This window comes from Triplophysa dalaica, chromosome 21, assembly GCF_015846415.1.
Source record: "Triplophysa dalaica isolate WHDGS20190420 chromosome 21, ASM1584641v1, whole genome shotgun sequence".
Classification (NCBI taxonomy): Eukaryota; Metazoa; Chordata; class Actinopteri; order Cypriniformes; family Nemacheilidae; genus Triplophysa; species Triplophysa dalaica.
In genome coordinates, this window is record NC_079562.1 from 3,266,054 (window position 1) to 3,294,006 (window position 27,953).

Here is a 27,953-nt window from a genome sequence, read left to right on the forward strand (position 1 = left end):
TGTGGTGATAGAGGAGAACCCAAATGCAGGCAGCGGTACGGGGTAACAAAAGATTTTAATAAACAAAACAAAAACCCACAATGGGGTAAAATACAGGGGATAAACAAAGACAGCCAAACAGGAACGAAAAACTCACGTAGGGTAACAAACTGTAACAAAAACTCTCAGGAACAGAGTGCTGGAGCAGAAACGCTGGGACACAGCGTATGTATAAATCCTGGGTACAGCAGTACAGACGAGCAAAGTTACAAGACAGAGAATACCAGGGCATTAAATGGGGAGACGAACAAAGGATAATTACAATAGGCAGGTGTGGGTAATAAAACACTCAAGGGAAGCTAACGAGGAGACGAGAGGGGCGGGGCCATAGACGAGACACGAGAAGGCGCATGACAGCCAATATCTAAGCCATGCCATGTCCTTCTCACACAAAACCCTAGACTTAGTCATGACTCCGCTGCAAGAATAAGAATAAAGATAATATGATAGCGGAATCATGACACAATCAAAATCTCATTCTGCACCGCTGAATGGAAGCAGACAGAAGGCTTTTGTAAAGAGATGGGGATGGAGGAGGGCTTTCAATTAGCCATCATCTTCCTCCGATCCATCTTCTGCAGTATTACTCGGCTCTCTCTCCGCGGACTGACCAAGGCATTTTATCGGTGAGTGTGGAATTGGGAATGTCGCTGTCCGGTAGATTGAGCCAGCTTGACATGGCCTTATCTTTTCCGCTATCTGTGAGATGCTTCAGTTTAGCTCCGGGGACAGATTAAATGATTCCAGTGAGGATTGAATTAATGATTTAGTGGAAAAGCTTCACAATGGAGGCCTTTTTATTTAGATCTTTTATTCTGCTAAATAATAAATAGGTTTAGGAAAATGTGTGAATGGATTAAAGTCTCTCGCTTACGTGTGCTCCCTAACCTTTGCTTAAAAAATTGACTTGACAAAAGTTAAGGTAGGTTTGAATCAAAGTTTATAAGAGAAATAGAAGTGTGTTGTAGAAGATAAATTAACCGTGTTAACCTTATTTTAAGAAATTAATTTCAAACCATTAGACAGACATACAGTATGGTTGCTGTACGAACTCTTAAACTTCATTAGATTTCCTCTTAATTTATTTTCAGTATTTCATATACCCTGTCATGTCACAAATTCTTTGTGAAATTGCCAGATTTATAGCATGGCGTCAGATTTGGCAGTAGTAGAATTGATTGTAATTGAACCATATGCAGGTCATAAACTCCTGAACAAAATCTTTACAAGAAACATTACAAGTATTCGCATTTCTCGCTGGTGGATCGTAACCAGGCTGTAAGTACTGCTTTAAAATGCCAAAACAAGAAACAGGAGCGAGAGACAAAAAACAGAGAGTCGGCAATTTACAGAAAACTTAATTTAAACTCAAACAGGCTGTTCATCAGCTGATCAAAAGTTGAAGCAGAACTTACAACCCGGTTACAATCCACCAACGAGAAATGTGAATACTTGTAATGTTTCCCCCGGTCTTAAGATTTTGTTCTGGAGTGTATATTGATATTAAAGATTTATCTTTATGGGTTTTTTTTTGTCAAACACAGCATATAACTTTCATCTAGATAGAGAGATAGGCTTAAGAGATAATAATAAATAAATAAATAAAAATTCTAAATGTCACACCATAGTATGGTAGAAACGTATGGTTTATTTGTCAATTACCCAAATAGTGTTTTCAAGAATCTGTAATTTGAAGGTTTGCCTGTAAAAATCAGTGTTGCAGCTACTTAATGACAGTCCGTCTGTGCTGTATAAATATGTAGACACGTGTATGATATGCCATTCACTCAAATAGCATGCACGAAAATTGCAACATAATTGTAAGTTCTGAGATAAATGCATTTGTAAGTACTGGATAGAGAGAGAAATCATGGCACAGAACGTATTACGTATTAAACATTTTTTTAAAAGTCGAGAGTGGGCTTGTAGAGAGATTGTATTGCACTACTGATCTCAAAATAACTGATACTACCTTCAGTACAGAATCACACATGCACATGAAATAACGCTTGATAAATGTTTGCCAGAAGCAAACAAAACCATTTACAAAGACAATACCACAATAAACGCTTCATCTCACACGTGCGTTTCTATTGAAAGCGTGTGCACACTGATAAGTAATGTTTTTCCTGGAATGAGACCTGACAATGGATGCGCGTATGTGTTCTCTCATCTGTGCACTGCTGATAGGGTTTAATTAAGACTCACGTATAGAAACATCTATATTCACCAGCAGCAGAATGTTGTGGTATTGTGTTCTAGAAATAGATTTATTTTCTCCGGCAGGGCAGAAATAGACGCATTCATTCATTTCACGACTAATTTGTATTGTGATGATTGTATCTGCGTGCCTAGAAATTGCTTTAGTAGTTTGCTGCCATTCAGAGAGAGAAATCTGAATTATTTGAAAGCCAGCACACCCAGAAAATAATAATGTTTGTTAATTGAATGAAAGTGTCTTTAAATTGCTACGTGTCAATCGTTTCGTTACAAGAAAAGTAAGAATCTTGTAGTGGTCTTATTTTTTCATTTTTAATAGTGAAGCAGTTCGGCACAGACTGATGCATGGTGTATTATTTACGTTTCTTTTACTTTGATTTTTTTAAGAACAGTCTGTGTCAATAACAGGCCTACAGTAAGATACTTTAAAATGCTGTTTATGTTGTCGGCTCTCTGGTTTTTGGAGACTCTGTCTTATGTCTTAATTGTTAGGTATAAAAAGTACAAATAAATAGTTTTAATAAGTTGTGATTAGATCAGAATTATTACTGGGGCTTGTAGCATAAATCTGCTTTGGACTAGTCTTCATTTTTTCTTTAAGTCAGTTGAATAAATCTAAGTCAGGATTGACTTATACTGTATGTGATTGGTTTGCCAATTTTGGCTTTACATCTATAAACCCTGAGGTTGGTAACGTGAGCCGTTCCTCAGATTGGAGGTTGGAAAGGAATGGTGTTGGTGGAGAAGAGAGAAGGATGTGGGTTGGAGATGGAACTTCTCTGACTGGATCACAAGCTCTTCTCAGGTGGAGCTTCTGCTTTTAGAACAGGGTGTAGGTGGCAGGCTCACACTCTGAATCGCTCTTACATAAACACATTTCACAGAACAAATCCGCACGAGGCAGCCATCAGAGAACTGTGTGCCTTTTAAAGAATCGCACACACATACTGTATTTCATCACAGTTTCCACTGCATGTTTTTAATCTGGAAGAATTTATTTGTTAATTCCTGTAATTCTGCCATGACCTCATTTGTGTCTGAAAAGCGTCGATACAGCACCAACCTTTAGCTTTGCAACCCAACAACCTTGTATATACTTTAAGAAATGATGCATTCTGCAATACTTTGGCCTTAAAGAAATAGTTCACCCGAAAAAAATGGCCTCATTGTGTTGTTCCAAACTTGCATTATTGTGTTTCTTAGATGGAACACACAAGAAATTTTTTCTGTAAAGTTGAGGGGATAGTTTACCAAAAAATCACTTAACAAACAGATCTCATCCCCCTTTAACTGCCATAATTGGGAAAATAAATGTGTCAATGAGGGATGAGATGTTATGTTACTGACATTCTTCCAAATATCTTCCTTCGTGATTATCAGAACAAAGACATTTATACAGGTTTGGAACAATCTGAGGGTTAGTAACAATGACAGAATTTTCATTTTTGGGTGAACTGTCCTTTTACTCTAAAAATTATTTCATGACAAAGACATCAGTGTTTGTGTTTCAAGAACAAATAAAAAAAACTTCAGGTGAGATGAGGATCCAATAAGGAAATGATAGTAAAATGTAGTTTTTAGGAAAAATGTCATCTCTATTTCGTCATTCCTCTGATATTATCGTGTTTTTAAATCATGATGTCAATCCTGATGCAGAATGCAATATTCAGACCTTCTGAGAACAAATCGATGTGAACTGTAAGGGTCTGAAAGAACTTTGCTTTCCCACCTGAATCATTACAGAGTGCTTTGTAAGCAAACCTGACTTTCCGTGTTTTCTGTATACCATTAACCTGTCTAAAAGACCCGAATGACATTACTGGCCTCTGGCTCACTCTCCGGTGACTCTTGTCTAACCCAAACTGCAGCGTGCACCTGGGTCCAGTTCAGCCAGAGTCTGGGCCACAATCCATCATGAAGTATTTATCTCCAACTCATGAAATATTCAACACAACATAGCCAAAATGAAGACAGTAACAGTAGCACAATAAAAAGTTTACTGGCTCGGAATATAGCAGATTATTTTCTCTTTTACTTTAGAGCGAGCGCCTGAAAAAAAGTCATTTAAACAGCCTTGACACTTTTACACATCCACAGTTTTACATTTCTCCATGTGGACAGCAGTAGTGTTGAGTATCACGGTTTAATCTGTACTAGTCATGATAGGATCTTTTTAATGTCACAAACATCAAACCGTGGAATATCTCTCCCAATCTCCATATCTATGATCTTACTCACTGTACATATTATCAAGGACGTGGAGGATGAATGAATTACAAACAGCCTAGCATGTTGTTTGTTTTGTCGTGGCTTTGTTTCATGAGAATAAAATGCTGTAAGGTGGAGATGAACTTGTGGTCAATAATTCATCAGAAATGCCATTATTGTCAAAGGAATTGTTCACCAAAAATGGAAATTCTTGAATCATTTATTCATGTCATTTTAAACCTGTTAGACTTTATTTATTCTGCAGAACACATAATAAACAATACTGGACCACAATGACTTCCATTGAATGGACACAAACCACTGAGACAGTTCTCAGAATATCTTATTTTGTGTTCTGCAGAATATAGAGACATATAGAGGTTTTGAACCACATTAAGGTGAATAAATGATGACAGAATTAGCGTTTTGTTTGTTTGCTGGGTTGAACTTTACATGTGTGGGCTTAAACACAAGAACAGCATGTGAGTGGTGAGTTGATGAAAAGAAAAAAAATCTTTAGTCATATCAGTTTAATTCTACATACTTTCACAAGGAACATTTTAAAACGTGTCAAATGATTGCATTTTTCTCATCAGGCACTAAATATATGCCTGTGAACAGAAGTTTACATGAGGAGGTAACCATAGCAACTGTGTTAGATGATACTTTGACGCAGTACAGTCTTCTTATAACTTTAAAGTTCAGTTTCACAATATAATATGAAAAGACAATATAATATGTTTGAGACAAAAATAACTACCTACAAAAATCCTTGCACAGTTTTCACACCCCTCCACTCACCCAAACTCTTTGTTGTTGACCCCTTTGTTGTTTCCTACAGTATATTTCCATCCAGAGATTCTCAGTGTTTGTTAATAGTACCCAGAGATATTTATGGATTGGGTCAAACCCATTCTGCATCAAGGAAGTCGTCTTTTGAGCCAAATTAACCATGTTGCTTGCCAACAAAACACAGATATATGACTTAGTTTCATCTTTCAGCGCTGGGACCGCTCCATCGATCAGTTTCAGACGATCTCCAAATCCAGCGTTACATCCACCGTTTATATAACATCCATCACTGAAATGCCGTGAACAAAACAAACACATCTCAAACCTATCTATGGCAAGAGTAATGAGCTGCAGCTGCAGGCCCACAGCGCAGCCAATCTAGACACAGCGCAGCCAATCTTGATGGTAATCGTGTCTTCCTATCAATGTCGGTTAATGCGTGGGCAGGCTATTTCTTTCGCCTCGCCGTGGGCGTGCTTTTCTAGGAGAATTTCCCGAATTAGGGACTAAGAAAAGTTGTCACGAAACGGATTCTCATGATGAAAAAACTTTATGAAACCTATACGTATGCTTGGGGAGTATATTGAGCACAGAAATACTACTTCATACGTCCAACTTGACCATGTCAAGCATGAAAAGACGGCACATATAACATTGTAAAGAAGTCAGAATGCATGAAACACCGTTACACCCCCTCCTTTAAATCCAACACGGACACCCACACAGAAACATAGGCACATACATGCTTAGTACTCCTACCCACAGTTTGTTACATCATCCCTGATCCCAGACACACACAAACACACATATACTGGGTCTAAGAATCTCGCTTATGAATGATTGGAGTTATTGAGAAAACAAAGGGGGAAAGAACGCAGGATAAACCTATTAGCTGTTGTCTATATTTTAATTCCTTTTCTTTTTTCAGAAACCTGGGGAAGTCTGGCCTGAGAGTCTCGTGTCTTGGATTAGGTGAGTTATAATAAACAGTTTTAGTGCTTGCTATTACAAGGGAAGATTGTTTTGATAGCTAGCAGATGCTTCCAGCATACAAGATCATGTCTTCTGATCTCTTCAGCAAGACTTTAATGTAATCTGTACTTAGTTATTGAAGAATCTAGTCTAGTCAAGAGTGCTGTTTGTTGAGAACTGATAATCATATAAACTCTTTCTGGATCTCCTCACAGGAACATGGGTGACATTTGGAGGACAGATCCCAGATGAGGTGTGATGTTAGCTTGAATATTCCTTTTCTGTAATGTCATATTACCAAATGAAAAAAGATATTCAAAGTGAAAAATGAACATACCAGGATGCAGCACAATGCAGTTTTTCATTGTGAAGTTAGAATAATGTACAGTACAGGTTTTAATAATTGAATAGACCTTGAATGACAGTCCCGTCCTCTTTTTGTGACAGATGGCTGAGCAGCTGATGACTCTGGCGTACGAAAACGGGATCAATCTGTTCGACACAGCCGAGGTCTACGCTGCGGGAAAGTGAGTGAGCCAAAATGAGCACTTATCCCACCCCATCAAAATACAGCCGTAGTTTGGCCATGTGTCGAAATATGCTCATTTTATTGTTGTTGCCTTGTTAGATAAATAATGAAAATATTGGAAGAAAGAAACAATTCCTTTTAATTGAATTATCAATAGTGCTTGCTTCCGAACACATCACTTTTACGCTTACACATGCTGTACATCTTACATATGGCCTTCTTACATCTTACATCTCCATATTTCATGATTTAAATTTTTTGCAATAAATCGATATTATTAGTCAACCTTTACGTGTGTAACTGGGTTTTCTGTTTCCCGAAAAACATCTGAAGTACAGGGATGATATGCCTAAAGATTCATGACCAGGATGCTGTAAAAAAGTCCTGGTTGCCTTAAATTTTAAGTATAAAAAATTGGCTGCACATATCATTTTAACTTACATTTTAACATTTGCGAGTTGCTGTAACTTTAAAAAATAAGTAAACATCTGTTGTCGTTTATTATTGATCACATCATTTTAACAGTGAATCTGTAACATTTATCTATTTTAGCTGTTGTAAGCATAAAGTCGTTTCAAAAGGTGAATTAAAAAGGATATGGCAGCTTAGTGAGGACTCATAGAGCAAGTGTTCTCTGTTTTACATGGGAATTTGTGTTGAACTTGTGATAAATGCTCAATGCCGACATATCCGTGTTGTACACTTTTCGTTATCCTCTAATCATAACTGTTGCTTAGAGGTATGAGTTAAAGTATGAGATGGGTCAAATGACCTAAAATCCCTTTTATAAAACAAAATAATTGCACCAGATGGACCTTGCCAAAGGTTACATCTATTGTTTTTCTAATATTCTCTGTGTTTGGCCCGGAAGACCTATCATTCCAAACAGTCATGTTACCACGATAATATTGAGACAATTTTGCTACTGCGATAACACAATACCGATAATATTGTTAGCAATAGCAAACACTTAAATCTGTAGGATTATACCACTTTCACTAAATAAATCCTACCGCATAGAAGGGCTTTGAGCTGTCACCAATATGTTTAATCATCAAATAAAAATAGTTAAGTAAAATTCCTAACTTCAAATAAGATGTTTGTTAGATGTTCCCACAAAGTTCTGAAGACACCAGCGTTGGTGTAGATGTGCATTTCCAATCTTAAGAGATTTGCTTTGTGATAGTAACACATCTGTGAATAATCTCACATGTTGTTCCCTACAGGACTGTGTGTCCATATGTGAATGTCCTTTTTGGGTGCTGAACGAGGAGGAAGTCGCCCGACACATGATGTTTGATAAATAAACTGTTTAAATTAGGTGAAGATTGCGGTCTGTCATTAGCTCAGAGATGGATGTTAGCAGTGATAGAGGTGAGATGAGTGGGAAGGTCCGTTATATTTATCCAGCGGAATCTAATGCTGCGATCAATGCCATGCGCCGCTGCTGAAGCCCGTAGGCCGCAACAAGACAAACACCCCTGCGTAAATACGCGTTGTTTTTGCAAGCCAAAGCGTTTTGTGCTGTGCCGAGAAACAAAGGCATGCGAGCGTACGCGCCAACTCCTGTCACCGCTCGTTCAGCGCTTCTTTCCCTCACACACTTAGGCGAACAAAAAACAAAAAAACACAGACGCCCCCGAACACGTCTGTCTGGGTTTGACACGCTAAAACAAGCGCACAGTGCTCACGTGCTCACTCGCTTGTTCTCCTGGATGCGCTCTACTCACATTGCCCAAGAAGACAGTTTATAAGATGGACTTGCTAGAATCTAGTATTTTCTGGCGTTTATTTTATAAAAAGGAAAAATTGATCACCACATGCAGGCATACCAGATCTTTATTCCAGTTTTTGAATATTGAATCAATTTAATTGATTAGAGGCAGTAATAGGAAAGTGGTGGTGTTACGGAGCTTTAACTACTCGAGCTGAATTTCAGCACAGCGGTTTATTGAATCGACTGCTGCGGAACCTCGGGGAGATCTCGTTCAGCGGGAGACTTCACCGTATCCCAATTATCACCGTAAGCACCACTAATGTCTGCCAGAGAGCCTTTTAGTCTCCAGACTGTTACAGCCACCCGCCTGCCCATGAAAACATTCAGGACCATTAATGTTGCACAGGTCTTTTTTTCATTCATTCACATCCTCGCAGTTCGAAACGTTTGCTTTCATTCTCAGTAAATGTTGCGTTTTAAATGCAAGGTGGTGGTTATTATCGCTGTCAATGTAAAAAAACATGCATTCAGACTAAGAACCGCTTACTTGGATGAAAACTGTCATGTAGATTGAACAATCAGTTTTTACAGTATGTGAGGGCACCGTTTGTACCGTGTTAATGTAGGATTTGAATAAACAAATTCAAGGTGCTCGTGTTCAACTTTTTTAATTTATTTTATTCTGCTTGAAAATGCTCGGTTGCCATTTGTGTTGGCTGTAGATGTCAATAAAATGAGGGATTAGCGCGATAGTGATCTGTTTTCTGCCACAGGGCGGAGCTGGTGCTGGGAAACATCATCAAGAAGAAAGGATGGAGGTATGTTCATTACCGTCTGCGGCTTTTCATTTCCTCTCCGCCATCTCTTATCTCGGCCTGGTAACTCATGCGAGATCACTGCCATTGTGCCACTGCACACCAGACGGCAAAATATCAAATATTGATGCTGGGGCTTTTAGATGTCTCGTCTAGATAAAGAAATATGAAACTGTGGCGTGTGTCCACGTGTTGTGAGGTTGATGCCTTGATATTTGTGTGTAAAAAAACGTGGCATGTTTAATGAAAGCTCTTGTTAAGGTGCTTTAATTCAGAGCCGGGTCGCCTCTCGCTGTGCCCGGATAATGAAATGTAAAATAACTGAGCTCTCTGCAGGAGATCTGAATAAGCGTGTGCGTTTGTGTGCTGTTTAGTCATCCCGCTAGTCAAAGTGCATCAATATCAGGCTACGCAAGCCCTCACCTCTGGAGAGCGCACGTCTTTTTCAGTCCGGTTTGTGTGCGCGTTCGTTTCTTTGAAAATAAAATACTGTCCCCAAGCTGTTATTCTATGGTAATTATTTTGAAACTTTGTAATTGAGTTTTAAAAGCTTTTCCTTGATGTCTGACCACATTTGAAATGATTTTCTTTTTTTTTGCAGACGCTCCAGTTTTGTCATTACAACAAAAATATTTTGGGGTGGAAAGTATGTACAACATTATTTATACTATAAAAATGCCTTTTCTCTCTGTCAGTATGAACCTTAACTCTATAAGGTCAACATTTTGTTTACAAGTTTTTATAAAGTATTGTTTGTGTGCTGTGATTTACTGGAAACTGTGAATGCTGTGTTTTAGAGCAGAGACAGAGAGAGGACTTTCTAGAAAACACATTATAGAAGGTGAGCAAACCGAACCATTACACAACTGCATAAGCTAGCGAGAAAACGAGTCACATATAGCACATTACTTGATATTAAACTCAAAGTGACAGTTTACCCTAAAATGAAAATTCTGTCATCATTTATTCACCCTCATGTTATTCCGACCAAACAACATGGGGTTCAATGTTGTTTGGTTATCAACATTCTTCAAAATATCTAAAGAACAATTAACTTCCTTTGTATGAACACAAAGCCATTTTTTGGTGACATTTCTCAAAATATCTTCTTCTGTGTTCCACAGAACAAAGAGACACACACTGTTTTTGAAAAATTGGGGGTGAATAATGCAGACAGAATTTTATTTTTTTTAAATGAAACATTTATCAGACTGATTTGTTTTTTGTCTGACTGTATGTGTGTACATGTGTACTAAACGACATTTATCTACAGGTTTAAAGGCATCATTGGAGAGACTGCAGTTAGAATATGTGGATGTAGTGTTCGCAAACAGACCAGACCCCAACACACCCATGGAAGGTAAGTGTGAAGTTACCCAAAATGAACTGTTGTTATTGTTTACTCAGGCTGACATAAGACTTTATTTCAACAAATGGCGCCTGCTACTGAGTGCCAAGCTGGTAACTTTTTGAACTTAAGTAACAAGATCTTTTCCTCTGGCCGCAAGCTGGAATTAAATCTTGACAAAGGTTTTCGAGTCAGGGTGGAAAACGTTCTTCGATCTTCTTTTATTAGTCTAACTGCCCTTTGGAAAGTTCACACAGTTCAATAGTTGAAACAAAAACAGCTCGGGGTTCCGTACCCATCTGTTCTTCACGCCATTATAAAGCACATCACTTCAATTCTCACAATGGTTTGTTTTGTGTCACATATATTGATTAAACTTCCTCTGCTCATTTCAGAAGTTATTTATCTTGTAAACGTCCCCTCCCTGCATTCATCTAGCTTGTTTTGTTTTACCTAACCTGCCACGTTCTATTGGCACCATGATGTGTTAAATGTGATCGGCAGAGACGGTGCGGGCGATGACCCATGTGATCAATCAGGGAATGGCCATGTACTGGGGCACATCACGCTGGAGTCCTATGGAAATAATGGTTAGTCACAGACAGTGTTTCTTCTTGCATTCTATAATCAATACGTCAATCGCACACACGTTTGTTCCTGAACGTTCCTTTAAGAACACTGAATCACAGGATGAATCTAAAGACGACTGTGTTTAAATAGGTGCTGTCAGTGAAGATGTAAACACAGGGTGGATAGAAGATGTTAAACAGAAGTGTTTATTCTGAGCCAGGAGAACAGTTTCACCGTCACCACTGAAATGTTGAAGAGCACTTAACTTTAGTTTGTCTTCATCGATTATTTGTCAATGTTATGCTTGCTGAGGCGTAACCTGCTTTGAAGAGATCTTTAATACGGTCGCTTTGCAGCGATGTTTTTCAACGTGAAGAAGCATTTTTGTATTTTCTCAAAGTCTGTTTATAATGAAAGTCAAAGATTTTTCACGATGCGGTTTTCCTCTGACATATATGAGTCAGGAATGAGTTTTGGCTGTTTAGAAAGTATTTTTTTTTGTAATTCGTAGATTATTCGTTTTTCTTATGTGATAAAACCGAAATTGAATCACTTACTTGTGATATAAATTCTAGTTTATTTTCAAATTCCTTTAATTTTCAAACTCTGTAGCCCAAATCAACAATAAAAATAAGAGTATTTAAAAAAAAAAAAAAAAAAATCAATAATCAGTGCTTGAAAACTTTAGAAATCTGGTCATTTCTTATGTAACTGATTTATTATAAATACAACTTTGTACAGTCAAATTGAGTTTGCGTTTAATTGGTGGTTTTCTTTATATTCATAATTTTTACATAACTAGGGTCCTACTTTAGTTTATGGAGTGTCCAAAACCAAGTTTATGTCAGAGAATGTGTAAAAACACTATTATATCGTAATAATAGGCAGTTACTCTTACCTTACTTCTTGACTGACTCTCAAATGATTCGTTCCGCTATTCTTATCCCCTCCTTTCCGCTAGCCTAGTCTGATGTGATTGGTCAGATGGTCTAGTCTACTGTGATTGGTCTATTGTGAATGAGGCTCACGAGCTACAGTGTTTGGGGGAGAAGAGTGAGGTTTTCGCGGTAAGGGGCTATATGTAGTGACCTACATCCACGGCGGTTCGCGAATCGAACTAGAGACGAGTCGTTTGCGTGATTCAGAGTCAATTCCCTTTTTTACAAGACAATAACTTTCATTCACCGTCGGATTTACATGTTTTACATGTTTTACAAAAAATATATATGTTATTGCTGTTTCGGCTGTGTTAGGGGGGCCTGAAAACTAAAACTTTTGAAAATATTTCAAAATGCAAGATTTTATTGATGTCAAGATGGGGTCATAGTCTCCGTGTAAACAACAGAAAGCCAAATGTGTGAAATCAGTGACATCACGTGTAGTGCGTGTATAGAGAACAATGCTTTGTAGATTTCATATTGTTTCTTGTGTTGTTTTTTGAAGCGCTTCTTCTCAAAGTGATGTCACCAACTAACTTGGCAGACACGCATGTTTATTTTTTCAGATCTGTTTGAACAGGTACACGACAATGGTTTTGTAAACATGTCAAACTTTTTATGCATGAACAGGGATCATTTTGAGAAATGTGAGAATTTTGTAATTTTGTAACTTTTATAAGTTTTCAGTTTCTAGGGTAACTTTGCTGCGTAAAAGTACCTTTAGAGAGTATGCCTGTAATACACCGTACATATCAAATATCCCTTTTAAAGATCTTTCTCTCTGTCGTTTTACAGGAAGCATATTCAGTGGCCCGTCAGTTTAACCAGATTCCCCCGATCTGTGAACAGTCTGAATATCACATGTTCCAGAGAGAGAAAGTGGAGGTCCAGCTGCCCGAGCTCTTCCATAAGATCGGTGAGCGGCTCATTGTTTACCCATCGTTCATCCGAACGTATCTTATGACATGCGTGAATGACACTGACCTGTCCTCAGGTGTCGGTGCGATGACTTGGTCTCCGCTGGCCTGTGGAATCATCTCAGGGAAATACGACAGCGGGGTCCCACCGTACTCCCGCGCCTCGCTGAAGGTACCTCATTCCCGACGAGCCTCTCTGTCGCTTCTCTTCCTGCTCTTCCTCATATGTGGTTCCCTTCGTGTCTCTGGTGTTCTAATGTGAATGTGTTCCGTGTCTTCCAGGTTCTAGCTTTGGGTGTTCTCCCGTAGATGTGTTGTTTTTGATGGCATGAATCCACACACCCGATCTTCAACAATCGTTTATTTTCGTTGTTGTTGTGTACGTTTCTGTGGTAACTCTGGAGGATTGACACTTGTCGTATCCATCTCTTCAAGTGACATGCGCACTGAAACACATACACGAGTGCACACTACGAGCTGTGTGTTGGCGTAGTAGCATGTTTCGCTCCCTTTGGTGTTGTGGTGATCCATCATCTTGACCTCATCCTCTTCCTCCTGTAGTCTTGTGTCATGCTGTCGGTGTTCCTGACCTCTTGTTACCTCTGTGTAACGTGCTTGTTGATTGACACTTGACTATAACAGAACCGTGCTGGTGGTCTGAGCGGTGACGGGTCCGGTGGTTTGGAGACCCGTGAGTGTTTAGATCACCAGAGCACACAGGTCCTTTTCCACTGTTATTAATGGTTACTAATGATGGACCTACAAATGCCGCACACACGCAAACATTTATTGTTCAATCTCAATTTTCTGTAAAATTGAAATCAAACTTTTTATGTTTAACTCTTTCCCCGCCATTGACATATTATCTCGTCATTTAAAATCCAATGGTTTCCGCCAAAGACGAGTTATTACGGCAATCAGTGTTTGTACTTTTGTAAAGCGGGTGGCGCTCTTACACATCTTTGGAAAGAACGTATATATTTTATCTGTTTTTAATGTATTATAGTGTATAATAATTTTTTATCTAATCTGGGCGGAGTCTTCTCAGCTGTTTAATCAAAACTTTATTTTTGAATAAACCTACCCACATTTAAGAGGTGTTCAAAAAAAACAAATGAAGATAGAAGAAAACGGTTTCTTTTGTTTAAAAGCACAGACTCTGTTCTTTCATTTGATATATATGATTTGTCCATATATTCATTAAATAAAATATACTGTGAGCCATCACATTTTAGTGAAAACTTTCAAAAATGCTGGCACAGACTGGCAGGGGAAAGAGTTAAAATTCGTCCTTAAAATTGTATTGAGTTAAATCTGCAACTTTTTTGCGAAAGCAAGTTTCTCAAAAATCTATTTTATCTTGACCTTACCTCGATTTACCGCGGTAAGCTTATAATAATTACGTTTTTGCATATGATTTCAGCAGCAACATTTAACATCAACATACGTAAAAACAACAAAAACCCTTAAACTTTTGTTCAATCAACATCAAATGTTTGTGCGTGTGTATAAGGTCTCTTCACCCCCTGAAGTTTCACGAGCAGAAGTTCGTCTGCTCCTTCAGGCTTTCGGGTGGACAGAGTCACGTGTTTAAAAACAGGCCCTCGCCCACACTGGTGCTTCCGAGTGTCACACGTCCGAGCTCTTGTGCCCTGTGTTTGCGTGTCGTGTGTGTGTTTGTGCACCGCTGTGGGCGCGGGTTCCTGTTTTTGAGCAGGTGTGCTGTGTTGTTAACAGGGCTACCAGTGGTTGAAGGACAAGATTTTGAGCGAGGAGGGCCGACGCCAGCAGGCGAAGCTGAAAGAGCTGCAGGCAATCGCTGAGCGGCTGGGCTGCACGCTGCCGCAGCTGGCCATCGGTAGGCTTGACCCAAAGACACACTGCCGCTCTCTCTCTTTCTGTCTGTCTGTCCGTCCGTCCTGCACCTCGCTCATCCTCTCCCCCTCCTCATCTTCACCTTCCTCAGATCGTCGGAGCAGAAGCGCCCGTCCGTCTGCGCAGAGCAATGAGATTAGACCGTGGTGGTTAATACAGAACTCTTTCTTCCCAGCATCCCCTTCTTGCTTAAGTGTAGTATTGAGTGTTAAGTACAATAGTCGGACGTCTGATTCGTTTAGCTTTTCACAATAATCGATGTGGCATTTGAGAGGGGTTACGTTAAACGATACTTTAAAGAGATCATGCGGTGCGATGTTTCAAAGAGATCGGCTGTAAGATCAAGAACGCACGCTTTTATATGGACCGGGGTGCTTTGATTTAAGTGTCTCTTCTTAAAGTAATTGAATCTTAAGACCTGAGAGCTCACGATCGCTCACACCGTAATAGTCAGACCTGTAAATCTGGCATCAGCGCACAAACACCTTCATCATGAGTGAGAAAACATTAAAACTACCCTTACAAAAGAGAAGTGTAGTCAAGTGTGCTATTAGTATACTTCTTAATAAAAATATAAGACATTTTCTTATAGATATACTTCAAAGGACACTGAAGGATACCTGACTTAAAAAAGTATTTTTGGTCTGTGTTTGCACAAAATATTTTGATGGAGACAAGGTAGACTATTATACTCTTTATGGAGTAGACTGTTAAATACTTCAAATCTACTAAAGTGTATTTTAAGTATACTTATAAATAAACTTATCAAAGCTTTTTATAATAAGTAGTAATGTAGTATCTGTAGTATATTTAGTAGTTTACTTAAAGTGCAAAAATATGTCAAGTTTGATTAAAGAAAACTATACTTGCAGTATTGAAACTACAATCAATTCAAAGTGTACTTTCATCAACAACAAAAATGTGTGTATCGTCAAAGCAAACTTGTTTTAGTATACAAAATTGTTAATTTACTTGTAGTATAGTACAAACAAAAGCACACATTTAGCATAGTTGTGTTTACTGGTACATGTAAAATACACTTAAAAGTATTCTAATAAGTGTACCAATTTAGTCCCAAGTAGTACTGAAATAGGACACTTTTAAGTACACAGAAAGTACATAATATTATAATTATAGTACTACATAAAATGTACTTAAAATATTTTTTTTTAACATTTTTTAGGTGTAGTACTGTAAAATAAATATTGCTAAAACATCATTTGAAATGTTTATTAATGTAGTAACTTGCAACGGCTTTAAATTTGCCGAACAACGATGTCTAAAACAAGCTCTTCATATCAGGTTCTTCTACTGTCTGTATTATCATTTCTTAACGCTCACATGTAAGTACCAAATATACTGCAAGTATCTACCACTATATTAACTATATCATAAAATCAGTACCGGTTGACATTTGCTCCATAATTCCACCCAGCGCCAGCCAATACCCTTCAAATCTATGTTTCTCATGTTCTCCAACTAGTCAAGTCATAAAGCGGCGATGCGTAGGTGACAACACACCCTCCACTATCCAACCGCTGGAGTAAACAAATCTTGACCGGATTTCAATACATAGAGCACTGATTCCTCTCGAATCCCAGTCCTCTTCTTCACCTCCCCTTTAATGCAGTCGTACATTACATTTCACACCTCATTACCGGGTTGCCAGCCCCTTCCTAACTCCCCAATGTGCACTGGCACATCTAATCGATTTACAGAGCGTTTACAGACACTGCTGCTCATTTACATGACCGGCAACATATTTAAGGATAAGGCCGCGGGTCAGATTCTCAGTCGAGGGTAATGAAATGCACACGGATGAAAAGTTGTCAGGATGAGTTTATATAAATATATCCTCTGTCCACAATACAGCGTTACGTTAAAACAAAGTTCCCTATCAAAAGCTACACTCGATGCTGCGTTTCAAACGCTATGGGAGAACAGTCTTTGTTCGACCGGTTGTGAAGCACGTGTGTCAAACACGCCAAAAATTATTTTGGCTTTAAATAACCTCGGCAGGTGACGTGGCTAATTACACCCGCACCTGCCGGTTATAAATACGCGTGAATGCGGACGCGTCATCAGGTTTTTTTGTCTTCAAGGACCGCTTTGTGTGTGCGTGTGTGTGAGGGAGAAGTCTCCTTCTTTGTTGTTTTCACTTGAAGAAACAAATAGAAAAAGATATTACCTACATTCTTACACTAGTGACCAAGCACTCTCTGAGTTACTTAGCCTAGTTTAAGAATAAGGAAAATTAAAACAAAACCATGACTGACTCTGATCGGAGATGTGTTCCTCCCTGTGAGAGGATGCTCTCCGATTTCGATAAGCATGAGTTTTGCTTTGAATGCTTGGGGGCTGACCATGCCGCCCAGGGACTTGAGGGAGAGTGTGAACTCTGTGATGTATTTGAATTGAGAGTTCTGCGTGCTCGGCTCGCCTTTTTTAAACGAGACCGAGCCACCTCTTCCTCACCCTGTGGTTCGCGGGTTGTTTTTGCTGATGCACGGGAGACGGAACCGCCCGCTTCTCCCGTGCATTCGCTGAACCGCGACGTCCTCGCGTCCGCTTTTGAAGCGTGCCCCGGCACTTCTTCTGAGCCGGCGGAGGACGAGGTTTCCCTTGTTTCTGCGGGGTTAGATAGCTCCGCCTCGGGGCGTTCCTCTCGCGATATTAAAGCGGTTGAGGATCTACTCGGGGCGGTAACAAAGGCAGTCGACAGACTCAAACTCGACTGGCCGCAGGAACAAGAGGCTTCCAAGAGTTCAAAGCTAAACGACAGATATCTGTCGGGTGGCTGGAGGGATGAGCCTCAAAATCGGGCTCTCCCTTTCTTTGAGGATCTCCACGGCGAACTATCTCGCTCATGGCAGAAACCTCACTCCTCCCGTGTTTTCGTGCCATCGACGTTGATTTATTCGACCATCGTTGGTGCAAGGACACGGGGATACACGGCGATGCCCAAGGTTGAAGAGACGCTGGCTAGCTATCTCTCCCCTGGGACATCGTCGTCCCTGAAGAAGCCTTCTCTTCCCACCAAGCCTTGCAGAGTTACATCTGGGCTGGTGGGAAAGGCTTTTCAGGCAGCGGGTCAGGCTGGTGCTGCACTGCACACCATGGCGGTATTGCAGGCGTACCAGGCTGACCTACTAGATGATGTCAGCACTGGCGGGGTGATTGACGAAGCAGCGTTTTCGGACCTACGCTGCGCCACAGATTTGTCTCTCCGTGCAACCAAGCAGACGCCCGTGCCATCGGCCGTTCCATGGCTGCTTTGGTTACTGCGGAGAGGCACCTGTGGTTGAACCTCACGGGCATCAAGGACAGGGACAGAACCTTCCTCCTTGATGCCCCGATCTCGCCTTCCGGACTGTTTGGAGATGCGGTTAATACCGTTGTCACCAGGTTCCGGGAGGCGAGACGACATGAGGAGGCTTTCGTAAAATACCTACCCCGCCGTGCCCAAGCGTCTGGAGTGTCTGCCACCCACTCCGGACCAGTTCCACAGTCCCATCCAGGCACACAGTCTCGGATGGGTCCAGTCTACCTGAGACGTGAGGTCCTCCGGCAGAGTGTGGTGAGTCGCGCCCCCCCTCGCAGAGGCAGGGGAGCGGCCCACCGTGCCCCTCAGGCCGCCTCGGGAGGGCCGGACCTGAGGCGTCTTATCTCTTCTAAGAAGAGATCTTAAGATATGTGTGCCCGGGACTGTGGGGATGTGCCCCCACCGAGGAGGGGTTCTTAAAATTCCAAGAGTAATTGGAGGCTCCCCTTCGGCACCGTCAAAAGGTCACTTTGCAATCTCCGCCGCCACTGGGCGTTTCGGGGATTAGCGGGCTCAAAAAGTATGCTAGATGTTCGGTTGACTCCTGCCATATCTCAGGCCGCCATACATCTGGCATCCCCCAATGAGAAGTGCCAAAATTGATACCCCTTTCGGAGAAAAGCTGGCAGCGTGGAAACTACTGCCGGGTATCTCTCCATGGGTTGAAAGAACCGTAGACCAGGACTACAGGATAAAAATTTGCATATCGCCCTCCGCGAACGGCGTGGTCTTCACGTCCATGCAACTGGAGCGAGCAAATCTGTTGGCACAAGAATTACAAGCCCTGCTGGTTAAAGGGGCCACAGAATGTGTTCCCCTACCAGACAGAGAATTAGGCTACTAAAGCCGGTATATTTTAGTTCCCAAAAGGGATGGGGGATTGCGTCCAAAGACGCACATGTTCAAAATGTTGACAATCAAGATGATTATGTCGTACATTCAGTCCCACGACCGGTTCGTGACGAACGATCTGAAAGTGCATACTTTCATAAAGAGATCCTGCCACAACACAGGAAATTCCTGAGGTTCGCTTTCGGGGGCGAAGCTTACCAGTATCGGGTTCTTCCATTCGGCCTTGCCTTGTCACCCCGCACATACACAAAATGCACCCTGCGACTCCAGGGTATCCGCATTTGAACATAGACGACTGGCTGAATTTAAGCTCAGTCTTGCGAGTTAGCGCTTCGACATTGGGATGTCGTCCTATCTCATCTCAAAGCTCTCGGGTTAAGACTCAACGCCACAAAGAGCGTTCTCTCGTAAAATACAAGGTATTTAGGGAAAATATGGGACTCGACCACGATGCAGGCACAAATGTCTCCTGCACTTGTCGAATCCATCCTGAGCACCCTGAGAAGCATCAGGCTAGGCCAGAAAGCAAAAACTTTCAAAGAGCTATAGGTCTCATGGCGGCGGCTTCCACGGTGATACCTCTGGGATGCCCGCACAAGAGACCGTTTCAGTTGTGGCTCAAAGCCGGGGGTTTTATTCAAGGGCCAACCCCCAAAGGCAGACAAGGGTGACGCGCCAGGGGCTTCTCACCCTTACTATGTGGTTCAGACCTCGGTTTCTGACTTTAGGTCCCACTCTCGGTCCGTGTTGTCGTCGCAAGTTGCTAACGACAGACGCATCCCTTATGGGTTGGGGTGCGGTCTTAAATGGCTGTCCAGCCCAAGGGATCTGGAGAGGTCATCTTCTCGAATGGCACATCAATTGCCTCGAAATGATGGTTGTATTTCTGGCCCTGAAATACCTCCTCCGGTAGTTACGAGGCTACCACGTCCTAGTGCGGGGAGACAACACTTCGGTAGTCTCGTACATAAATCACCAGGGTGGACTGCGGTCGCGCCACCTGAAAACATTGGCCCAGCAGATTCTGCCCTGGGTAGAGGGCACATTTCTGTCCCTCAGTGCAATTCACATCCCTGGGCATATGAATGTGGGAGCAGACTTGCTGTCCAGACAAGCTGTGACAAACGGGGAATGGAAACTCCACCCCGAAGTAGTCAAATCTGGGAAAGATTTTACGAAACAGAGGTGGACCTCTTTGCTACGTAGGAGACAGCATAATGTCCCCTCTACTTCTCTCTGACTCGTCCAGCTCCCCTGGGTCTGGACGCGATGGCCCATACGTGGCCCAAACTGCGTCTTTACGCATTTCCTCCAGCAGCTCTGCTCCCGGGAGTCCTGGCGAAGGTCCGTCAACAGGGCTCGCGCCTCTTATTGATGGCTCCCCATTGGCCAACCAGTATCTGGTTCTCGGACCTAGTATCCCTCCTCGACGAATAGCCATGGGCAATCCCAGTCAGGAGAGATCTCTTTTCTCAGGCGCAGGGGACAGAGTTTCATCCCCATCCTGAGCTCTGGAACCTCCATGCCTGGCCCCTGAAGGGCACCAGCTGAGAGATGTCGAGCTTCCGCCTAATGTAGTAGAGACTATTCTAAGTGCTAGGCCTCCCTCCACTAGAAGGAGCTACGCCCTAACATGGAGCGATGTTCACAGATGGTGCATGGTACACCATGCAGACCCAATTACTGCCAGATCGTTTCAGTTTTGGAGTTTCTGCAAGAGAAACTGTCCTCGGTGACAAGCCGCGGTACTCTCAGGGTTTATGTGGCCGCCATTTCGGCTTGCCACGCCCTGATTGATGGGGTTTCTGTGGGAAACACCCTTTACTCGCCCGATTTATTGTGGAGCAAGGCGGCCGATGCCTCCTTCTAGAAGGACAGTCCCTCCATGGGACTATGGGGTCCTGTTTAAATTATGCCCCTGGGATGGTCAAAGCTATTCTGCATCCTCACCCCAGGTGCTTGCCTAAAGTTCCGTTCTCCACTGTGCATACGGTTATTCTTGAGGCCTTTTGCCCTCCGCCGTTCACGACGTCAGAGCAGGAACGATTACATCGACTGTGTCCAGTACGTGCTCTTCAGACTTACGTCCACCGCACTAGCCAGTGGCGTAAATCAGAGCAACTTTTTATATGCTATGGGGGCCGCAATAAAGGGCGGCTGTAACAAAGCAAACAATATCACATTGGGTGAGGATGCTATTGCTCTGGCCTATGAGGCGCGCTGTCAAGCTTCACCTCTAGGAGTCAGAGCTCATTCCACAAGGGGGGTTTCATCTTCTATGGCCTTAACAAGAGTTATCCCCTTGCAGCAAGTGTGTGATGCGGCGGGCTGGTCCTTTCCGCACACATTTGTTAGATTTTGTAGTCTGGATGTCCATGCCACTCCAGGCTCACGTGTCCTGGAGTCCACATCCCAGAGTCGTATCTGAGGCCTCCTCTCGGATTGTGCACACACGTCACACAACCTTGGGGGTTCCAGACACTTCCAGTGCGGCGGCGTTGGTATTCTCGTTCCCATAGCGTTTGAAACGCAGCATCGAGTGTAGCTTTTGATAGGGAACGTCTCGGGTTACTTGGCTGTAACCCTGTTCCCTGAAAAAGCGGGAACGAGATGCTGCGCCTCAATGCCGCACTGTAGGCGTGCCCGGACTTCCTTTCAGACAAAGTTGGAACCTGATGACGCGTCCGCATTCACGCGTATTTATAACCGGCAGGTGCGGGTGTAATTAGCCACGTCACCTGCCGAGGTTATTTAAAGCCAAAATAATTTTTGGCGTGTTTGACACACGTGCTTCACAACCGGTCGAACAAAGACTGTTCTCCCATAGCGTTTGAAACGCAGCATCTCGTTCCCGCTTTTTCAGGGAACAGGGTTACAGCCAAGTAACCCGAGACGATATAGTGAAGTGTTGAAACCAGTGACTAAGATAAACTGTTCGAAAAAGTTTGACTGAAAAATGTCAGGTTTGGAGTGCGCACACGGCGAGGATTTTCCTAATCCTGGAAGTTCTTGTTATAGCATCGGCATGACTATTCCATATGTGCTTTCAGAGTGTTTGGTGTGTGTGTGTTTAGAGAAAACAATCTGTTACGGACAAACTGCAAAAATCCATTTAAATCCACTAAAGTCTGATGTACCCAAACCCTCACAGCTGAATATTTAAACGCACAGCATTTGTTTTTAATATCACGATGGCCAAATCCGAATGCATCCCCATTATTTAATGGCTACATGTCGCCTGAACACACACACACATGTACAGTAAACACATACAGTAAATGCACAACACAGCCAATGCCAGCGTCACAGATGTCACACATGTGAACTCCCGTTAGGGCTTCAAACCCCACAGAGCTTCCGTGCTGACTGTGTGACGGCAGTGTTGCGTGGACCGTGTGTAGAGGACGGCAGCGGTCGGCATGACTCCTCTGTGCTCCTGCAGATAACGCTCGTCTTCCTGACAAATAAACGCACAGATCTGATTTTGAGTGCTGGTGCTGGGAACCATGGTAACAGAGCGCTCTGACAACTGCTATGTATTTTGTGTGATGCCACAGTGTGTGTGTGTGTGTGGGTGAAGAAGCCGTTTTAATTTTAGAAGTGTTTAGATATATGTGTATATTACAGCCGTCAATAGATGTTTATATATCTTGCATTAAATAATTATCAATATGCATTCAGTTTCATGAAATCTAAACATGTTCATGTAACTATAAATGTAAAATGTTTTGGTTTGGCACTGTATGTAGATTATTTACATTTACTCATTTGACAGACACTTTTGTGCAAAGCGACATACATTGCATTATACTATATACTTTTGTATCCGAGTATGTGCAATCCCTTGGATCGAACCCATGACCTTAAAATTAACCTGCACATGGAATAAAAACATTAATAGTGATCTTATCTGTATAAATAATAATCGTACAATAATAGTAAAAATCGAAGTTGCGATAATGGTTAAATAATTGCGATAATGGCATTAATAAATTGTCTGTTTCAAGTCTCTGACAATATAAGGACTGAATTAATTTATTCAAAGAGGAAAATATATACTTTAGAAATGTGAACATTTTGTGAATAACTGAAATAATTGAAATTGCTGTGTAGCACGTCTGGAAACAAAACAAATCAACAAAAAGCGTACACGACAAAAACGGTGGAGAAATGTCATTTGAATGTAACCGTGAGTGCAGATCAAGGACGGTGGATCTGCAGATCACCCTTGTTTGATAAGGAATTTAGAATAATTGCGGATCTGAAATAATTGCGATGATGTCAAATTATGTTATATGAATTATTTAATCGATGTGACAGCCCTATGCCTTGGACAATGGCGTACACATTAATCCCATGTATTAACACGTTATCTTTGAAAGCTCTAATATATATTTACATTTTTTGTTTTGGATATCTAAAAGCTTTCCTGTTGCTCAGTGGTTAGAAATGCCAAGGTCATGGGTTCGATACCAGGGATTTTACATAGAAATAATTGTATAGTATCATGCAATGTAACTCGCTTTGGATAAAAGCGTCTACTAAATGCATGAACGTGAATGGAATTTTTTTCTCATTACGACAGGTTTAGGGTAATCGTGTATGCTTATGTGTGTGTGTGAGTGCACTCTTTTTAATGTATGTTAAATGTGTTTAATGCTTGTGTATGATATTGTTGATGGTAAATGTTGAACATGTTTACGACTCGTCTGCAGCGTGGTGCCTGAGAAATGAGGGTGTAAGTTCTGTGCTCCTCGGAGCATCCAACACGGACCAGCTCATGGAGAATATAGGAGCAATACAGGTGAGAATGCCAACGTGTCAATGATGGGTCAGTCGCTTCATAATGTGTTAGTTTAGTTATTTCTGTGAGTTTAAATAATAAGGGATGCAGGGGCTTGTACATTACTAAGATTCAAGGTTATTTTCAATTTGACTCGGCTTGTCTCTCGTCAGGTTCTTCCAAAGCTGTCTTCCTCCATCGTGCACGAGGTGGACAGTATCCTGGGCAACAAACCCTACAGTAAAAAGGACTACCGCTCCTAGTGCGGGACAAGACAGGACCCGGGCCGCTCCGCACCTTTGCCTGATTCTCCGTTCGCTTCAGCTTTACTGAATGAGCACCGGCCGCATGAGACGGGCAAGCACCCACACACCCTGGAGAGAGACTTTTACAACACAAAGGGCGAGAAAGTTCAAAACAAACAAAAGCAACAAAAAAATAGGCATTCATCGGCAAATGGGTTGAAATGCAGGATAGAAAGCAATGCATCGTGCTTACGGATGCATCCGTTATACATTTATCTCTACAGAAAAGGTACAAGAAAATATAGGGTATTTAATAATGTACGTTAACAAAAACATGCTTGCTTGGTTGCCGAAGAGTTTAGTTTTTCCTCTTTGCTTTTTTTATATCGAATGCAGAACAACAAAACTGGAGCTCAAGCCGAATTTTCCCATCAGTTGCACATGATTCACAGCCGCTCGCGCCCGTTTGGATTTGCATATAATGTTAATGTCATCCAGGCCCGGAACTCTTCACTGTGTCGTCTGCGTTACGAATGCATCCCTCCCCGCAGGCAAATCGATTTAAGCACTTTAAGACAACATGAGATGAGAGAACTTATCCCAACTCTCTGGTGTTGAAAGAGGCAAAAAGTAAATTGAGGCTTTTGGTCGTTCCACATTGCGTCGCTTGCGTCGTTCTTAGTTTAGACTTTAGAATTCAAACAGCTTTTTATCCATCCTTGCTTTGCTAACAGGGCTGTATGAGACATCTCGATGTCAGATTACTCCATCAGGTCTTGTGGTTTTGAAGATCTGTGGAATTGGACAGTGATGAGGTTTGGTCTTCCCTCTACAGAAAATACCTGCTCCCAGCACTCACGTCTAGTGTTTCATGTACTAATATCAAAACTATCCACTTAATAGATTGAATTATCTGTATTAAAGACGGGATAGGAATGCTTCTGTCATCACTGCTTTCGTAATGCAAAAGATTGACATTTTTTAGTCAAGTTCCATCCCAACAAAATGAAAAGAAATCAAGAATTGATTTATAAACCTTAAAGCAATGGACACATTTGTCCGTAAAAGGAGTATTAAAACATTTGCAGAGGAAATGCAATGCAAACATGTTTCTTAAAGTAGGCTTCATTATTTTGGAGACATTTTTTTAAATTCATGATTGTAAATAATTTGGGGTCCAGATGTTTCTTGATCAGACTAAACTCATAAAACAAACTCGTGATTAAAATGAGAAGAAAAGGAAAATCTGTGCTGTTAAATCTCGCTCTCGCCATGAAACGGATCTCTCGCTTGCTTCAAAAAAAGTGAATTGAATGCACTGTCTATCAGTAAAATAATGTTTGACGTGAAAAACCTACACAAAATATGAATTATAAGTGTTGCTGGGAGTGACGTCACAGCACAACGTGATGACTGGACAGATGTTCCTAGCCAATAGAAAAGCAGACTGTTTAAACTGGCCAATAGGAGCATAGATGTGTTTGTGAAAGCAGCTCAGGGACTGCGGTAGAATGTCTCCGTTCGCTTGTGTGTACGCGTGTGTATGTGCGACAGCGTGGGCTAAATTGTCTAACATCTCATTTCTGCTCACTGGACATTTTCACAATGTACCAGAGACGATATGTGTGGCTTAAGCCAAAGATCTACCCCTCATCCCGTCTATATCATGACCCCTGTGTCCTCTGTTTTTTGCGGCATGTATTTGGTCTTTAAACTGTGCTTTGCCATCTTTCCACTTCTTTGTATAATCACTCTGACTTGTCATGCTCTTGGTAGCGCTATAAATGTAAGTGCATATATACAAATAAACATAGCACACATAGTACGGACGATAAGAAGTCTTTAGATCTTTTTCTAAATGAAGACAAAACCAATTCATCAATAAGATATTATTGAAATTGATAAGGAGGCCGAGCTCTTTCAAACGTTCACCGACAGGTTCACAATCGACCTGTCGCTGATCAAGCATGAGGTTCATTCCGGAAGCATGCAGTCACTCGCATTTAGTGGACATTTTTAAAACTGGCTAGTGCTGCTTTTTAAATCCTCTTCAAACAGATTTGCACAAATGTTAAGACGATACCTTTTGTAAAATATCATTTATGATGATGTTAAAAAATTGACATACGATCAGACCAAGTATTCTCAGAATCATGTGCTTACGGCAATTCATTCTTAAAAGATTAATGGTTTTGTGTAACGGGTTGAGTAACAGCTACATTATCAACCTGAACTGGTGTCCATAGCATCTGTGAGTTAGTGTGTCGTCTGAAGAACGTTTGGAGACACATGATGTTTATTGTGTGTTAAAAATGATTCCATTCGCTGAAAAACGTGCACCTTATTTGTTTAGTTGGTTATGTGCCGTTTGTACTGTTTTAAACTTCCCCAGCTAACAGGAAACGTTCTCTAAACATTGTCTCAAGGTTGTCAAAGCGTTTTTGCTGCAATGTGAAAAAAGCTTTTTATCATTATTACAGTATACATTTAAAAAATGTTACATAGATAGTGGAACGATTAAAAGATTAAGAAATATCAATTTTAAAACTTGTTAGCTGGGTCATGATTCATTCTGGGTTCAGTACAAGTGAAGCTTGGTCAAGAGACATTACCTTGGATATTTTATTTCATAGACAAACAAAAAGTTATATTTCTTACACGTTACCCTAAACATCTTGTATTTGCAAGCTTGAAATGATAAAATACTAGTGTAATAATATGTATAATGTTTATTTTAATAATGTCACAGATGCCGTCATTGAGCTTCACTTGTGTTGAACTCGTAACATTTCATTGTGTATTATCATCAAAAGTGTTGAGTGTAAGAACTAAAACTAGATTTCCAGATTTCTGGTCAAAACTGTAGATTTGTTGAAGACGGTCGGGTTGAGTTTAGATCAGATGTGAGTGAAGTGTTGATATTGATGTGTCCTCATCACTGTGTTCTTTAGATACTAGAGCAGAGTTTCAGGATGGATTGCAGAAGGCGAAATGAAAATCAAACTGCTCGTTTCTCACATAACACTGACATTGATTTACATGTTTTCTTTTGTAAGACGGGAGATGTCTGCTTTTCACTAATATTTTCAGTTTGATTTAGTGGTTTACATGTCAGCCTGTGTCTGGACGTAAAGTAGATGCTTGTGGATGAGTTCTAGCACTTCATTTGTTTGGAGTATGATAATGCCCCCATTTAGTCGTACAATTGCGTTACCTTTAAAATGTAAATGAAACTTGCTTTCAGAAGTTTGAAACATATGAATCAAATGACAGTATTTTGTTTATTTTGTTGAGACTTAAAGTGGCTGAGCAGGGAAACGTGGAAATGGTGTCTGTGTTAAATGGGTATTATCAGGTTGGAGAAGTAAGATGTGTGTTGAATGATTCTTTTTATGCTTTTTTTCCCAATGAGATTATTTTTCACGTTTACTATTTCACAAAGATTAAGACAAGAATATGATTTTATTTTTTTACCATCCTTTGTTGCCCTCTAGTGGTACTGACTGAGGTGATGATGATTTCAAAGAGCAATTATTTGCACTGATTATGCATTTTTAGAGAATATTCTGTGAAATGTATACAATGGCAAGCTAAAATTCCACGCTTCGTGGAGAAATACTGTATGTCGAGTCAGATATCTGTATATAGTTTGACCTTTAGCCTAGTATGTTCTTTTATTTTCACGAAAAGGCATTTGCTCACTGCATTGCGCTTGAATCTGAATTCAGAGATGTACAGTCACAGTATCTATGAAATGACAACTATAAAACAATGACTATAAAAACAAACTTTGTGTGTCCTTGTGTTTTCC

The 27,953-nt window shown here is 41.1% G+C and overlaps 1 protein-coding gene across 4 annotated transcripts in view; it reads left to right on the plus strand.

Moving 5' to 3' along the window:
• The window catches only part of kcnab2a (potassium voltage-gated channel subfamily A regulatory beta subunit 2a), a 77,014-nt gene extending 49,084 nt beyond the window's left edge, over positions 1–27,930 (plus strand). For all 4 annotated transcript variants that reach the window (XM_056734183.1, XM_056734182.1, XM_056734184.1 and 1 more), the window contains 13 exons: positions 6,188–6,231; positions 6,447–6,484; positions 6,679–6,758; positions 9,251–9,295; positions 9,894–9,938; positions 10,090–10,133; positions 10,566–10,652; positions 11,145–11,230; positions 12,944–13,064; positions 13,143–13,237; positions 14,803–14,923; positions 23,830–23,918; positions 24,071–27,930. In XM_056734183.1, the coding sequence (XP_056590161.1) occupies positions 6,188–6,231; positions 6,447–6,484; positions 6,679–6,758; positions 9,251–9,295; positions 9,894–9,938; positions 10,090–10,133; positions 10,566–10,652; positions 11,145–11,230; positions 12,944–13,064; positions 13,143–13,237; positions 14,803–14,923; positions 23,830–23,918; positions 24,071–24,160 (985 nt within the window). In that variant the 3' untranslated portion in view covers positions 24,161–27,930. The remainder of the gene's footprint in view (positions 1–6,187; positions 6,232–6,446; positions 6,485–6,678; positions 6,759–9,250; positions 9,296–9,893; positions 9,939–10,089; positions 10,134–10,565; positions 10,653–11,144; positions 11,231–12,943; positions 13,065–13,142; positions 13,238–14,802; positions 14,924–23,829; positions 23,919–24,070) is intronic.
• The last annotated feature ends 23 nt before the right edge of the window (positions 27,931–27,953 follow it).